We start from the raw sequence: 17,074 nt of genomic DNA, 5'->3' as shown, positions 1-17,074 counted from the left end.
TTGCGACCATTTGTTGAGCTTCACCACCCTTGCACCATGATTTTTTTCGCACATTATTGTCGTATTTGATCCAGTTTTCGTCTCCATTCTTCCCTTTTTATACAAAAATTTCAAAATATAACGAATTTCTTCATTATTTTCATTCATTTTTGAACAGCTATAACTTTTTTTCAAGTTATCCGAATTTAATTTTTTTTTGGTTAAATGAAGCTTAAAATGTCACCTTTCTAACACCATACGATATGGCACAATGTGATTGGTAGCACTGGAGATTGATGACTCCAAAGACATCTGTTGACAAAATACGAAAAGACTTTTTCGACTACCTAATATATACCAATATATCTTAGATAAATAAAAATAAATAAACAACCCTAAATTTCCGTAACCCCACCATATATTCTATTTTCATGTCCTTTTCCTACTTTTGCCGCTGCAATGGTATCACAAGGAATGAATTTGATTTCTGGTTTAATGGGGCCCCGATAAACTAATGGAAAACGTGGAATCGGGCGAGCATGTTACTATGTAACATTCCATTATACCGAAACTGAAGAATAGGCGGAAAACCATTTTTGGTCAACTTAATAAAATAACTCAATTTTGAACGAAAAAGGTTGCCAGGGCCAAACTAATATTTGGTTCAAAACTCTACTCGTATTTGTATGATTGAAACGAAGTCGATTTAATTTGGAATAGGCGATGGAAAATGAATTGCATAGGACATTAAGACTCACACGACTAAAATATTTAAATTTTAACCATTAGTAAAAGAAAATACCAAAAATAACATCAATCACCATTCTTCAAAAACTCTAGTTCCTGTTGAGCATGTCTTGCTGTTCGCCATGAGGGAGGCTGCCAATATTCGTATGTTGCTATTTTATCCAGCTGAAGTTGTGTTGTAACTAACAAATCATTTTGCCACCGCAGCAAAGCGTTTCCAATAGAAATCACAGCAGAATTTTCAACAGCTTTTCCAACAATATTTTCCACAGCTGTTTGACTTGCAGCGAATCGACAATACCTGTGTATAGTTCTAGCCCTTGCTTAGGTGATGGATGATTTGTATGCAGTTGCGGTGGCAAGTTGCAATGTCAGCCAATGCATGGCGATAACCCTATGATTCAGTAGTTTAATGCTTAGCTGTCGGCATATGCTGCGCTATGGAAAATTCAATGCGCCAAATATGGGCTTTTTTTTTTGAAAATCTGCACTAATAGCGGCAATTGAATGGTAGAAATGGTGCAACACCTGCGGAAATACCTCTACATAGACGTTTCTGACTTTGTATGCATAAGTGCGCATAAGTAGACACGTGTATGTGTGTATATACATACATTCAAGAGTCGTATGTGTGTGGTTGAGCGAATCCAATGTCTGTGTGCCTTGCTGATGGTGCTTATGCGTTGTTCAGACTCCATCAAGCGGGTGAATAATTGGAAAAAATGTTATATGTAGTATTCCATACAAACTCTGCGATATCGACGTCTAATTTGTGCGCACGGGTTTACATGCTCGCGGCATAAATCGTTATGTGCATTTTTGGTTCGTTGCATTTGGCTTGGCAATTTTTGGCTTCTCGTGCGCGGAACTACGCTAAAAACGTCGGATTGCTGCAATAGGCTGAAGTGCCTTTAGACTTTTAACAAAGAACCTGAATTTTAATGTAGTTGGCTGAAAATTGTGCATTATTGAAAAATCAAAATATCCAATAAGACGAAAAAATTGTTTGTGAATATTAAACCCACATATTTATCCTCGTTTGAAGTATGGAATCGCCTACAAAAAAATGAGGTGTATGTATATGTGAGGTTACCCAAATTTTATCTCAGATGGCAGGGGCACATGTGCAGAATGCCCAAATGGAGAGCTGTCAGTATAGCGTTCCATAGGCAATGGTTGGACGGAGAGATCGATGAAGACCGAAAACGCAAGGCGTCGAAAAGGATCGATCGGAGTGGATAATCATATTTGTGGAAGCAATGGTCTGCACAAGACTGTAGTACTATTGATGATGATGATGATGATATTGGAACTGTGATTTTAAAAAAATTTATGTTCGTTCGTGCAATGAAGTGTAATTTAGTATATTGCTTGCAGAAAAAAGGCAAGAAACTTATATCAGATAAATAAGAGAAGGAAGAAGGGTAAAAGTTCTCTTATTTCAAAACAATGCCCTCTTCCATAAGGGGTTAGGGGTAGTCAGAGGCCCGAAAATGATGATTTTCAAAATTTTGTTTGCTAGTCAATTGCTTTATTTTACAAAAATCCTATGTATTAATACATCATGTTTCAACTTGACTTTAGCAAGATTTCAAAAAAAAAAAAAAATGTTTGTGGCTGTTTGTATGGAGCCCGTTTCTCCAGAAGTCCCTTGCGGTGATCATTACAAGTCGTTAGACTTGCAGCTTTTGACTTGGCTATGTTTGACGTTTTACAATACTAACCAATAGTTTTAAAGTATTTCATCATTGTATGAATCAATTGACGGTCGTTGTTGCTCTTGTTGTTTCCCAAGAATTCATGAATACCTTTTTGGAAAGCTTTCCAAGCTTTAGCTTCGGAACTGTCAAGGCATTGTTGAAATTCTGTGTCCGTAAACAATTTCTTTATCTCTGGACCGACGAATATACCCGCTTTGATTTTCTCTGTTAACAATCTTGGGAACTTGGTTTTCAAGTACTTAAGGGCTGTGTTTTCCGGTTTTTTTGCCAAAGCTTTCACAAAATTCTTCATTAGCCCTCTGTCGTCGTGCACAAATTTATACTGGCAGAAATATGGCGCCACCGAAAAATATACACAGACGTACAATGGTCATACCGAGCTCTTATTTAGCAGGAATTGGTAGAATGGGCAAATAAGCCTATTCTGCGACATATATATTTATATATATTATATATATATATATATTGTGAGCCTAAGAACAGTTATTTTGCGTGACTCAATACGCAGGCTGGCATGATTTACTTTTGTTCGAAACCGTATTGTATATATGAAAAGGATATACGACAGACGATGAAATTGTCTTCATTCACATAATACGTTATAACTTCTACAATTTTTCGTCGATTCAGACAAACTTAGACTTAAAATGTAGGCGATAAAATTGTCTTTCAGAAAACCTATCTTATGTCGGTATAAAGAAATTTTTGTTCCAGAAAAAAGTTAATCAACTTTGATAATTTAGTAAAAAACGTCAAAAATGCCTTATTTTTAACTTTCAACAGCTGTTTTGCGAAAACTACGACTTCCATTGACACGAATTATATATTGCCATGTAGGTTATATCTTCTACTCAAATATGAACGAGACGGTATCAATAAAACAGTCCGCGGATGACATATGGCAAAAATAAATTTTTTGTTTTTTGGTAGGACTGTTATAAGCTTACATGGCAAATTTCAGCGTGATATGTCACATAGTTTGTTTTCTGTGCTACTGTAAACAAGTCAAGCTCGAGTGTGTTCTTCGAATTTAACGATGGAAATTCAAGTTGAACAAAGAATTTGTTTGAAATTTTGTTATTCCAACAAAATTTCGGCTTCAGACGCCTTAAAAATGTTGTTTCATATGCCGGTTGCTTGCAGCTGCTAGCTACTTGCCCTCAAACACTCTGGAGCGCTCAAGCGCCTGAACGCCCTTTGCTAATTTTTGAATAACTCGAAAAATATTCGTCAGATTCACTTCAAATTTTCATACAATGTATTTAAGTTATTGCAATTTAAGAAAATGCAAAAAATATTCAATTTTTGAAAATTTGGACTACCCGTAATCCCAAAAAGCAAAACCATTTCGGGCTAGGTTTATAAAATTTTATATTTATAGCTATCACAGCCGTCTTCGATTTTTTCGTTACTTCCTTGCGGTTATTAAAATGCGTTCCCCGTAGTGGTTTGAGTCAAAAAACAAAAATAGCTCAGGTGAACTCGTGGGCTGTTGAATGGTATTCGTTTCGTTCTTTGCCAAAAATTCGCGGATAGTGTGGCACTGCCCGACAGTGCTTATCTTGAGCAAAAGCCACGAGTTGTTTTCCCACAAATCCTTTTTTTTCCACACAATATTATATGACTTCGCTCCGGGCCAAGGCATGAAAATTCCGTTGCTATTAGGGTATTAAAAAAATTTGTACATCCAATATTTAATTCATTTTGGGAAGTAATCGATTTCGAAGTGAAGCCATTCAAAAATAGAATGAAACACATTCAGATGCAAAACAAAGAGTTTGGATTGATCTGACTAGCCCTGGCTCGATGCATTTATTGGTATTCTTTTGGCCAAGGGTGTAACTCACAATAATATGCAGAAAGCGGAAGTTTTGTTGCATTCGCATGCTTTGCCCATTTTTTAAGCAGCAATATCCTATCTTCGATTAAAAATGTTGACCCGACATTTTCGTTTGGATAACGGTTCAGCACGTGTTTCTCAAAGGACCGAAAAATCTGTGGCCAACCGTGATTTATTGGATTTTTTGAATGAAAACATCAAAGATAATTAGGCTCCGCACCTATTATAAATGAAGGGCTCCAGCTTCCCCGTGAGACACGCGTAACACTGGTACAATTACGTTCTGGATACTGTAGCAGGTTAAACTCCTACTTATCCAGAATTAACCCCGACATACCAAACATATGTCTGGCATGTGAAGGCACCCCGCATGACACCAACCACCTTTTCACATGCCCTCTAAAACCTACTCATCCAACACCCCTCTTCCTCTGGACCCAACCCGTCGAAACAGCATGTTTCTTTGGCCTATTTTTAGATGAGCCAGACGAAGACGACCGGTAATATATCCTACACTGACGGGCTTGTATTACTGCTACAACAACAACAACAACAAGGATCCGCATGAAAATATGACTACTGACGAGCAACTATTTTCACATCGAGGCCGAACTAAATTTACACAATATATTCCATCAAAACCGGTGTGCCTGTGACTCCCAAACAAAATAGCAGTGCAAGGAAAACTATACTGTGGCCGACTAGAAGGAAAAGAGCTTGAATTTGAGCATGAGCAAAATGTGATAGTACCATTATTGAACTAATTTGCGAACAGTGTCAGTGCAATAATAGCCACGAGATGCAATTTTTTTTCGACTTTATCGAGCACATTGATTCTTGCAAGCATTGAAAATCGTATGAATAATCTTGGAGTTATTTCTCAATTCACTACTCGTTTGGCTACGGAATCATTTTTCAACAAACCAATTACTATCCCTGGGAATATTGTAGTCAAACAATCAACCGGAGTCGATAAATTCACAACGCAAAAATCCACTATGCCAACAGCACTCAAAAATCTCTTATACATGTTTCACTAGCCTTCCACCGAATCAACTTTTTTTTCTGCAACCTTCTTCGAAATGAGTCAAAAAAAAAGAAGAAAACAAACAACTATTTTTTTCACAAATCAAAATATTGGCCAGACTCGTGTGCCCAGCTAAAGGTTTAAAAAAAGGTGTCCAACGGAGGATTAAGAATACCCGGCATATTCCAGCTGATAGTACAAGTTAAAAAAAATACCATGGAAGTTGATTGAATTAAATTTCAATTTACATGTAAAATTTGGTATTTTGATTTATGCAAAATAATTTGTTGATGATTGGATGATGACTGGCCAACCCAGTTGACTTAGGTTTATCCGCAAAATTGAAACACGAAATTAGATCCAAAAACTAATTCTTTATTTTATAAAAACGTACAATATTTAGACCCGATGCAAAAAAGGGGCGACGAAGTAATTTGCTTAATTTAATTACAAGTACCGGGGGAGCCGTGATGGCAAACGAAAACGAAACTGTATCAAACTGTATCAAAAGGTGCGTAGGCTGGTCCTTTTATAATGGTTTTGGGCACCGCTATCCCTTTATCGATGCTAGGTGAAGGGGAGATCATGCGAAGGCGATGCGACGTGGGATTTATGTATTTTTTCGGCATACATTGTATCGATGTGCATGTATGTTGTTGGCAATGCAGATGTACTAAATTCTGCACAAAATAATGATCAGTTATTGATAACAACAATGTGTAAAGCAGCGAAGAGCGAAGTGAACGATGAAATGAAATGTGAGCGATAACAACAATATGTAAAGCAGCGAAGAGCGAAGTGAACGATGAAATGAAATGTGAGCGATAGAGAAGTGAAAGGAATAGGGTGAGCCCAAAATTGTGGGTGATGCGAAAATAAAGTTAGGGTGAGCCCAAATTGTGCGAAAATAAACCTTAAACCCTTAACATCCTCCCCCGGTTGGAGTCAACTACTCCAAAATAATCAGCAAATTATACTGGTAATTTGCAAATCTTTGATATTGCTCGTGTTTGTAGACCATTTCTGGTTTTTACTACCACTACACGAACACGACCATCGTCGCCAGGCTTGACTTCAGTGATGCGACCTGTTGTCCACTTGAGTGGAGGTGTATTTTCCTCCTTTATTAAGACCATGTCATTCGTTTGTAAATTTTGAGATTCCGTTTTCCATTTTGTTCGCTGTTGTAAATTTTTAAGATACTCGCAGTGCCATCTTTCCCAAAAACTTTGGTGTATTTGCTGGACTATTTGGTAGCGCTTCAGTAAGTTATCATTGCGGCCCAAAGAGTTCGAGTCTGGAATTGTTGTCAGAGGCCGTCCTATTAAAAAATGAGCCGGTGTTAATGGGCGCATGTCATTAGCATCTGTCGACATCGGTGTAAGTGGACGGCTGTTGATTATTGCCTCGGATTGACAACAAACAGTTTGAAGCTCATCCAACGTTAGGGTGGTGGTTCCGATAGCACGACGAAGAAAGTACTTTGCTAATTTAACTGCACTCTCCCAGAGTCCACCAAAGTGTGGAGACCTGGGAGGTATGAACTGCCACTCGATTCCATTCTCCAGGCATGTACGTTGAACCTCTTCTACATGTTCCTTGGTAACGAAAGCGGACAAAAGCTGGCGCAGTTCTCGATTGGCACCCACAAAATTGGTAGCATTGTCGGACACTATTTTGCGACTTTTCTCCCGTCGAGCAATAAATCTCTTTAAGGTACCTATAAATGCCTGTGTGGACAAATTGGGTACAACTTCTAAATGTACTGCCTTAGTTACAAAACAAATAAATACTGCAATATAAGACTTAATTGGTGAACGGCCGCGAATTCGTTGAGTTATAAGGACAGGTCCACAATAATCCACTCCTGTCACTTCGAACGGGTAAGTTTGCTGGACTCGATCGGCTGGAAGATGCCCCATAATTTGCTCAGCAATAATTGGGTTACTGCGGTAGCATAATACGCAATCGTGAATTACCCTTCTTATAACATGGCGTGCGTTTGTTATCCAGAACTTGTCTCTCAAAATGTTTTGAAGCGTTTGGACTCCGGCGTGCAAGTGATGATGATGAAAATGTCGAATTAATGTATTTACAAATGCGTGTGATGATGGAAGTAGAATTGGATGTTTACTGTTAAAAGGCAATAATGAATTTTTAAGTCGTCCTCCAACTCTGAGTAAGTTCTTATGCAAGAATGGCGACAATGAAATTAGCTTTAAGTTGCGATGTTGTTCTCCAATCTCAAGGGCGTGGATGTCTTCTGAAAATGAAATATATTGAATGTGTCTGCATATCAATTCTAATGCTTCATCCATTTCAGGTGCGGATATGTTGATGCAATCATTAGCTGATGACTGCTTTCGACATCCACGAATAAATCGACTTACATAAGCAAAAATTCTCAGCAATTTCATGTAGCTATTAACATACTTGTGTTTACTAATGAAGTCAGAAGTTGGAATAGCAATTAATGCAGTTCTTTGAAGCCGCTGTTCTGGTAATTCGTTTTGTGATACATGCACTGCTGAAGGCCAATAATCACAGCTCTGTTGGATAAATTCTGGTCCGTGCCACCAAAGTGTATTTCGTAAAAGTTCGTTGGCACATGCTCCACGTGATACAATATCAGCGGGATTCTGGTCTGTTGGTACGTGATTCCAGGAAAAGGTTTTCGTTAATTGTTGTATTTTTGCTACCCTGTTGGCCACGAAAACGTTCCATCTCGACGGTTCAGCTGCTATCCAAGCAAGCGCAATTGTGCTATCTGACCAGCAGTATACATTTGCGCCAGGAAGATTGAGTATGTTGTTAACTGCTGACATCAGTTCTGCGGCCATTAGGGCTGCACAAAGTTCTAGCCTGGGTAATGTAATCTCTTTCGTTGGTGCCACTCGAGATTTAGCACAGAGTAGTGACGAATGCTCACCATATGCATCACTCCATGCTGCATACACACATGCTCCATATGCCTTAGTGCTTGCGTCTGCAAATGCGTGAAGTTTAGTATCGATATCAATATTAGCATACCTGGGTATTTTTAATGTTTGTAAAAGCGGTAGTTGTTTATTGAATAGTTCCCAATGAACCTTGATCCCGGGTGGGACCTCATCATCCCATGGCGATTTCAGCTTCCACAGTTGTTGCATCAAAATTTTGCATGTTACAATCAGAGGATTGAGGAGACCTATCGGATCAAAAAAACTTGCCAATTTTGATAGAATTGAACGCTTTGTAGTTTTAACGCTATTATCCGCTACCAAATGAAATAGAAAGCAATCCTCAACTGGTGACCATTTTAACCCTAACGTTTTTACAAACTCAGTGTCATGGAAACGAATTGTCTCTTCTTTGTCTTCTGGTAAAATATCGGCAACAATTTCGGATGCGTTCGATGCAAATTTTCGTAAAGGAAATCCCGCGCAATTCAGTAAGTTTATGGTTTGATTTTTGATTTCGATGACCTCGCCGATACTAGCTGCGCCACTTATTAAATTGTCTACATAGAAGTCGCTTAATGTTACCTTTGATCCGATTGGGTAAGTTTTCGCTTCATCAATTGCCAGCTGTTGAAGGCATTTTACAGCAAGGTACGGTGCGCAACTAGTACCATAGGTAACTGTTTGTAGCTGATATGTGGTAAGTGGTTGTTGAGAGGTAGGGCGCCAGAAAATGCATTGCCATTGGGTATCTCGTTCGTCGACCCAGATTTGCCTATACATTTTGGCAATGTCAGCCATGATGACATATTTGTGTCTTCTGAATCGGGTTAAAATTGTGAATATCGTATCTTGTAGCTGGGGACCAACTCTCAACATATCGTTTAGGCAATATCCATTTGAGGTTTTGCAGGAGGCGTCAAAGACTACCCGCAGCTTAGTAGTCGAGCTATCAAGTTTTGTGACCCCGTGATGGGGAATATAGTTTAGGCGATTTCTTGGTGAATATTCTAAATTAACTGGAATCATATGCTTCATATCGATATACTCTTCCATGAATTCATTGTAATCTCTGCGAAGATTTGAGTTTTGATTCAGTTTGGATTCTAACGAAAACATTCTTTTGCCTGCGGTTTCTTCTGAAGCACCCAGGTGATGCGGTTCTTCACGAAATGGAAGGCGAACAATGAACTTATTGGTAACGGGACACCTGTGAGTAGTAGAGCTGAAATAGGATTCACATTCGAGCTCATCCGATGATAGAGTCGACGATGACGATGCTGGAATGTCTTCGATTGCCCAAAACCTTTCCAGGAGCTTATCTAAAATGGACTCTGATGTGACTGATGTGAATGCTTTGTATGGAGGTGATGGATCAGCTGCTGATGTTACGTGCGCAGGAATTGCTCCTGCAACCACCCAACCAAATTTGGTATTTTGTATTACTGGACCATTGAGACGTATTTGGCCCTTACTAAGTATCTCAAAAAATAATCCTGCTCCAATGAGTATGTCAATTTGTCCTGGTATGTTGAATGTCGGATCAGCGATGGAAATGGTATCTGGAATCGAAATGGTTGACTGATCGATGCGACGACTAGGTTGACAAGACGTAATGGATGGTATGATTAGTGCATCAATGGTAGCACTATACTCTTCGGTTAGAGATTTAATCGTTATGCAACATAAATGTTGCGCCTTTGCTCTCCTTTGACCTATTCCACTGACGTCGATATCTACGCCCTTTCGAGTTACTCTTAAATGTTGTGCCAATTTCTCCGTGATGAAATGCAGTTGAGATCCGGAATCTAGCAGAGCGCGAGCTCGGATGCTCACTCCCCGAGAATTAAAAACATGAATAATTGCTGTTCCAAGAATAACTTCTGATTGATCGAGACTCACCTTAAGAGCAGATGATGAGAGCAAACCTGCTCTTGGTGATATGTTGGTAATGGGGGAATCATTTCGATGTAATAGTGTATGATGTTTTACATTGCAGTGTTTACAGCGATGGACTGAAGGACAATCATTCGATTTATGACCTGATCCAAGGCAATTCAAGCACAAGTTCAGTCCTTTCACACAGTTATATCTTGCAAGTGGATCCATGGCACGGAACGTGTCGCATTTGAAGGCATTATGATGGGGAACCGCATTGCAAAATTCACACCTTGCTTGTTTGGTACTCACCATGGCCCATTTTGCGTCACGTTTGTTGTGCCTATGTGTTGTTAGCTGAGTTCTTGGTACGAGTGTTTTAGGCTGCCCGGCTTCCAAAATATCTGCAATTTGACAACGACGTTCTAAGAATTTTGCTAAGTCCTCCCAAGTGGGCAGTTGAAAACTCATGGCAGTTGATCGCTGATCAAACAAGTGGGTAACCTCTTCCTCCCACTTGGCCTTCGTGTCTGTATTGAGCTTTGAGGATACCAGATGCAAGAGTATGCCATCTGATACTTGCTGATTTGAAGCTAGTGATTGCACAGCTCGTAAGTTGGTATTGACGACGTCTATGAACGCCCTCATCGATGATGCATTCGGCCTTGTTTCTCCCTGTACTTCGAAAATATGTTGGATATGAGCTTGGAAAATTAGCCGCTTGTTTCCATATCTAGACTGTAACAGATCCAACGCCTTGATATAATTTTCATCGGTCACCTCAAACGATTGTATGAGGCTAGCTGCTGAGTCGACGAGACATGATCGGAGGTACTGAAACTTCTCGATGTTTGCTAATTGGCTGTTGTTGTGAACGAGCGCTAAAAACATGTTGTAAAAATCCATCCAATTTCGATGATGACCATTGAATTTCGTGAGTTGAAGTTTCGGAAGGTTGACTCGATGTGACGGAGATGCAATCGCTATGCTGTTGAATATAGTTTCTCGGCGTGCGGGGTTAAGCACATTTATGCGCTGCACTATTATTGCCTTCGCTGCACAAAAGGATTCATCGAATGTATCCCGATGTGGTTGATTGAGTTCTTCATCGTTCATTAGCTCCAATTCTGATTGTAGATGGTGAAATGATTCGTACTGACGTTCCAGTACCGATAATTTTGCCTCGAGCTCGTGCACGGAAATACTGCTAAGATGCGGAAGTATGCGATCGATGTTGATTCTATCCAGAATTTGTTGACGCTGTTTGACCTTGATGCGGTACTCATTTTGCGTTTTCAAATGAGCAGACGCATCATTACCCTGAGACCACACGGATTGGGAAGTTCGTGGTGTTCCCGCCTCATGATGCACCGAATCGCTTTCTCTAAAGGGGGTTGTTGATGGTGGTGATGTAACCGCAGGTATATTGTGAGGCTCCATTTCCAATACTTGTATGTGATGATTAAAACTTAAGTCAATTGGTTGACAACGATGGCGATGGCCAGCTCTTCAATCCGGCTCGAAGGACCAATTTATGGATGATGACTGGCCAGCCCAGTTGACTTAGGTTTATCCGCAAAATTGAAACACGAAATTAGATCCAAAAACTAATTCTTTATTTTATAAAAACGTACAATATTTAGACCCGATGCAAAAAAGGGGCGACGAAGTAATTTGCTTAATTTAATTACAAGTACCGGGGGAGCCGTGATGGCAAACGAAAACGAAACTGTATCAAACTGTATCAAAAGGTGCGTAGGCTGGTCCTTTTATAATGGTTTTGGGCACCGCTATCCCTTTATCGATGCTAGGTGAAGGGGAGATCATGCGAAGGCGATGCGACGTGGGATTTATGTATTTTTTCGGCATACATTGTATCGATGTGCATGTATGTTGTTGGCAATGCAGATGTACTAAATTCTGCACAAAATAATGATCAGTTATTGATAACAACAATGTGTAAAGCAGCGAAGAGCGAAGTGAACGATGAAATGAAATGTGAGCGATAACAACAATATGTAAAGCAGCGAAGAGCGAAGTGAACGATGAAATGAAATGTGAGCGATAACAACAATATGTAAAGCAGCGAAGAGCGAAGTGAACGATGAAATGAAATGTGAGCGATAGAGAAGTGAAAGGAATAGGGTGAGCCCAAAATTGTGGGTGATGCGAAAATAAAGTTAGGGTGAGCCCAAATTGTGCGAAAATAAACCTTAAACCCTTAACAATGATAATTTGCGGATGTTCAGTCGATCATCTAAGAATAAAAACCAACTCAAAAGGCTTCTAGTTAAAATACCATGCAACTTTAATGAGTTACTACACAAGGCGTCAGGACTTTGTTAAGCTCAGTTATGACCCAGCATTCGAAAAATTTGCTTGCATCTATAAAAGTATGTAATATGGCCAGTTGCATATCAAATGAAAGAAAAATGTGTAGGACATTTCTAAATAATTTTTACCGGCAATTATACTTCAAAAAGTTACTATTTATCTCTAAGCGCGGCTTTATTCTACAAAAAAGTATATTTGTCACTCACCTGTTCGTTGTTTGTTTTACGAGGATGCTTTTTAATGCCGCGTCTCGCTCTCGCCTTGGCGGCAAAATAAATTCGTATGTAGACAAAAACCATTATGCAGCTGGGTAAGTAGAAAGAGCCTAATGCTGAGTATAACACGTAACCGATGTCTTCGCTTAGCTGCAAATAAAAATGTTTTTGAGTAATTAACGAAGATATTTATAACTATTGAATGAATATTTTCGATTAAATTAGTCTTCTAAACCTACCCTAACCTAAGCTTTTCTAAATCTACCTATCGTCTTTGGGTACTAACGAAATATATCCACGCATACCAACAACTACTTACTGTACTTGTACATTGCAGCGTACTCAGAAAAAACAAAAAAAATACAAAGGCAAAAATTGCTGCGGCTCAAAGTAATCATTTTTTGAATATTTTAAAGGCGAATCCATATGCAAGATGGCAATGCATGTGAATTTACGTACGCATAGGCGAAAAAAATGAACTTGTGTGTGTATTGTTATACAAGTACATATGTATAAGCGATGACAGTGTGGCTGGATTAAATAATCGTAAAACTATTGTGGTGTTGCAGACGGTGGCAACAGCTTTGCTTGAGGCAACGGACGAATGCGCTAGCAATTTGGCTTGAACGATAACGCATTTTATTTTTGTAGCAATTAAAAGTGTGTTTTATAACTGTTTTATGGTGTATAACTACCTTTATTGCAGCTCACACTGACCACATTGCTCGCACACGAGTTGGATGGACCACGACTTCATATACAACAATTAAAATGGTCGCTGGATTGGCACGTAGTCGAGCATAAGGAATAACAGAAGAGACCAATAAAAGGAGCAACAACAACATAAAACGACATATTTATTAAAAATTGCATGGCATGAAAATGAAATAAAATAAAATTAAAGTCACTCATAGGACACGTGACAACAGCACTGACAGTTTGATGAAGGCGAGTCGGAATTGGAATTGTATTTGCGGTAATAAATCTCGGCACCGGAAAGTGTACGTGGCAGAAAACACATAAAACAAGCAATAATCTTTGGGCTGCGCTTGTACGATGTAAAATAGCAAGAAATTAAGGTAAATATCCCTAAACGGTTTAAAAAATTGGATAGTGTGAAGCCACACACCTTTGGGTGTGCCCGTTAAACATTTATGGGCCATACACACACATATGGAAGAGCGTTTAAATAATAAATAATTTAGGTGCTTGAGCGTGAGTTTGTGCACAAATAGCTCCAATATATATTGAAATGAGAAAAATTGGTTATCAAAAGAAAGAGGCAGAGAGACAAAGTAAAATCAAAATATTTTTGAAAGCTGCCGTCCTTTTTGCAGACTTTTTAAATTTTGCCAACTACAAATTCGTTGAATTCAGATTTATTAAGGTTATAAACTGAAGAGCTGTGGAGCCTTGTTCTTTCAGTTCTTTCACAATTTATCTAGTGGTTTTTAAATTTGCTTCTGCTTCGAATTGGTTTTGGGAAGTTCACCTGTATTGAAATTACATTGAGAATATAAAAATATATATCTTTTACCTAAATGAGAAAGATCGTACTACTAGAAGGTTACTACTAGTTCTTGCTGTTTTTTTTATGAAAATACAACTTTATTCTGAAAAAATGGTTACAAGTGGATCATTGAACGTATTGCCCATCGCTGGCTACTACTTTTACCCATCTTTCTGGTGGCGGTAAAGCTGTTAATCTTTTGAGGCTATCCGCGGATCAAGCCATTTTTTGATGTCTTCATATGAATGCAGCTGCTGGTCAGCTAGACCATGTGCCAGCGATCGGAACAGGTGATACTCGGACGGCGCAACATCTGGAGAATACGCCGGGTGGGGTAGGATTTCCCGTTTCATGTTTCCAGGTAGGTTTTAACGGGTTTGGCAACGTGAGGGCGAGCATTGTCATGCTGTAGAATCACTTTTGCATGCCTCTCCGTGTATTGCGGCCGCTTCTCGCGCAGTGCTCGGCTCAATCGCATCAATTGAAATCGATACCGATCCCCAGTGATGGTTTCGCTTGGTTTCAATAGTTCATAATAAATAACACCAAATTGGTCCCACCAAATACATAGTATAACCTTCGCAGCGTGAATATTCGGACGAGGTGACGAGGTAGAAGCATGACCAGGCAGTCTCTATGACGTTCATTTCTTTGAATTGCTGTAATGAATCCATTATCCATTTTTCATCACCCGTCACGATGCGATGAAGAAAACCCTTCCTGTTTTGCCGCTAGAGCAGTTGTTCACAGGCGAAGATTTTAACTCATAAGGAACCCAAGGCCCCTGTTTCTGAATCATTCCCAAAGCATGCAATCGCCCCGATTGGCGGGCAACTCCTAATATTGAAGCAAGCTCTTCTTGCATTTGACACTGATGCTCATTGAGCAATGCCTCCAATTCAGCGTCTTCGAAGGTCGTCAACATTAAAATCACCGTCTTTGAAGCGACGGAACCAGTCTCGACACGTTGTTTCACTTAAAGCAGCATCTTCATAAACTTTTTGTAGTTCTCGATGCGCTTCAGCCGCCGTTTTTTTTCGAATGAAAGAGGGAAATAAACACTTCTCGCAAATGACAAAAAATCACACATTTGCACGAAATCAAAAGTATATGATACCAAAACAAAATCACTAATGTGTCGAAACAGTTTATTTACCATATGTCTAAGCTTGGTTTATGACCTTTAGGTTATGTTATTGTATAATCGACTAACAGCGGGAACTTAGTTGCGCACCTAATATAATTTATTTATATTTATATTTATATTTATATTTATATTTATATTTATATTTATATTTATATTTATATTTATATTTATATTTATATTTATATTTATATTTATATTTATATTTATATTTATATTTATATTTATATTTATATTTATATTTATATTTATATTTATATTTATTTTTATTTTTATTTTGTTTTTTTACAATTACTATTTTTGTTAGTTACCCACTGCCTGTTGCATTACTGTGGATGCTTTAAAAGAGCAAATTGTATTAACGCCACACTCATCTAAGTAGAGGGATATACAGTGCCGCTCAACTGAATAGGTTTGAAAATTATTTCTTGTATTTTTTCTTCCCTCTTTGTTCCTATGGTATTTTTTCCTTCTTTCTTTTTTGTTTTGAACATTCATTTGTTTACTCATAATATGACAAAAAAATGCAACGGTATATCAGAATTTGGCTTTCATCGTGAAATTCGCTAAATTTGTGGTCTATTTTTGGCTCATCTGATTAGATTTGACAACTTTGACTTCACTTTTTGATTGACTGAGTGATTGGGAACATATAATTTCTTTGGTCTACTTAAATTTAAAGTAATTGCTCCCTTTTTTTTAATATGGGTCGGGGAAAATCTTTAACCGATTTTGAAAAAGGTCAAATTAAAGGCTATATTGAATCTGGCCTAAAACATAATGAAATAGCAAAGAAGATTGGTCGAAGCCAAAACGTGGTAAGCAATTTTCTTCGTAATGAAGCCGATTTTGGGAAAAAAATGAAAGGAGGAGAAAAATATGCTACAACGGCATCAGAGAGGCGACTAATCCTTCGAACTGCTTCGAATTCCCACCTCTCTGCGAGTAAAATCAGGGTGAATGCGGTGCAAATGCTAGTTTGGCAACGGTAAAACGGGTTATTCGGAGTGCTAAACACTTAAAAAGATTAAAAATAAAAAAAAATGATGCACGGAAGGAAGCGCGTCTTCGATTTGCGCGGGATCACATGACATGGAACAAGGAGTGGAAGGCTGTGGTCTTCTCCGACGAAAAAAAGTTCAATCTCGACGTACCGGATGGCTACAACTATTATCTTCACGATATGCGAAAAAAAGGAATGCTTTTTGAGTCGTCATCACTCCTGTACAGGAGGCGTAATGGTTTGTGGAGCCATATCGTTTTATGGAAGTTGCGAGCTGCAGTTTGTTTCATCAAAGATGAATGCAAATGTCTACAAGACTGCGCTCCAAAAGGGTTTTCCCCAGTTTTCCGAAATTTTTGGACCTATTCAATGGACGTGCCAACAAGACAACGCCCCCATCCATACAGCCCGGGTTACAAAACGGTGGATTAAGGACCAGAATGTGCTCGAGTGGCCGCCATACTCCCCAGACATAAATATTATCGAGAACATTTGGGGACTTTTGTCCAGGAGAGTGTATGAAGGGGGAAGACAATTTCAAGACTAGGCGACCCTGGTTGAAGCGATAAGAAAAGCCTGGTCAACTATTTCACTGAGTGAAATTGAAAAATATTACGATTCCTCACCAACTCGAATGTTTGAAATAATTAAGAATAAGGGTGGTCATACCAAATAATAAATAATGCAGAAATAGTGTATTTTATTATTTAAGCTGCCATGAAATATTGCTGTGAATA

At 38.7% G+C, this 17,074-nt stretch overlaps 1 protein-coding gene across 1 annotated transcript in view; it reads right to left on the bottom strand.

Annotated features, from left to right (window-relative positions):
* The window catches only part of LOC129238870 (putative tyramine receptor 2), a 28,705-nt gene extending 13,044 nt beyond the window's left edge, over positions 1-15,661 (bottom strand). The window contains exons 1-2 of the mRNA XM_054874097.1: positions 15,650-15,661; positions 12,672-12,830 (exon numbers count right to left, since the gene is read on the bottom strand). Coding sequence (XP_054730072.1) covers positions 12,672-12,830; positions 15,650-15,661 — 171 coding nt within the window. The remainder of the gene's footprint in view (positions 1-12,671; positions 12,831-15,649) is intronic.
* Between the last annotated feature and the right edge of the window lie 1,413 nt (positions 15,662-17,074).

This window comes from Anastrepha obliqua, chromosome 1 (assembly GCF_027943255.1).
Source record: "Anastrepha obliqua isolate idAnaObli1 chromosome 1, idAnaObli1_1.0, whole genome shotgun sequence".
NCBI classification, from domain to species: Eukaryota; Metazoa; Arthropoda; class Insecta; order Diptera; family Tephritidae; genus Anastrepha; species Anastrepha obliqua.
This window is presented reverse-complemented; position numbering and strand designations above follow the sequence as displayed.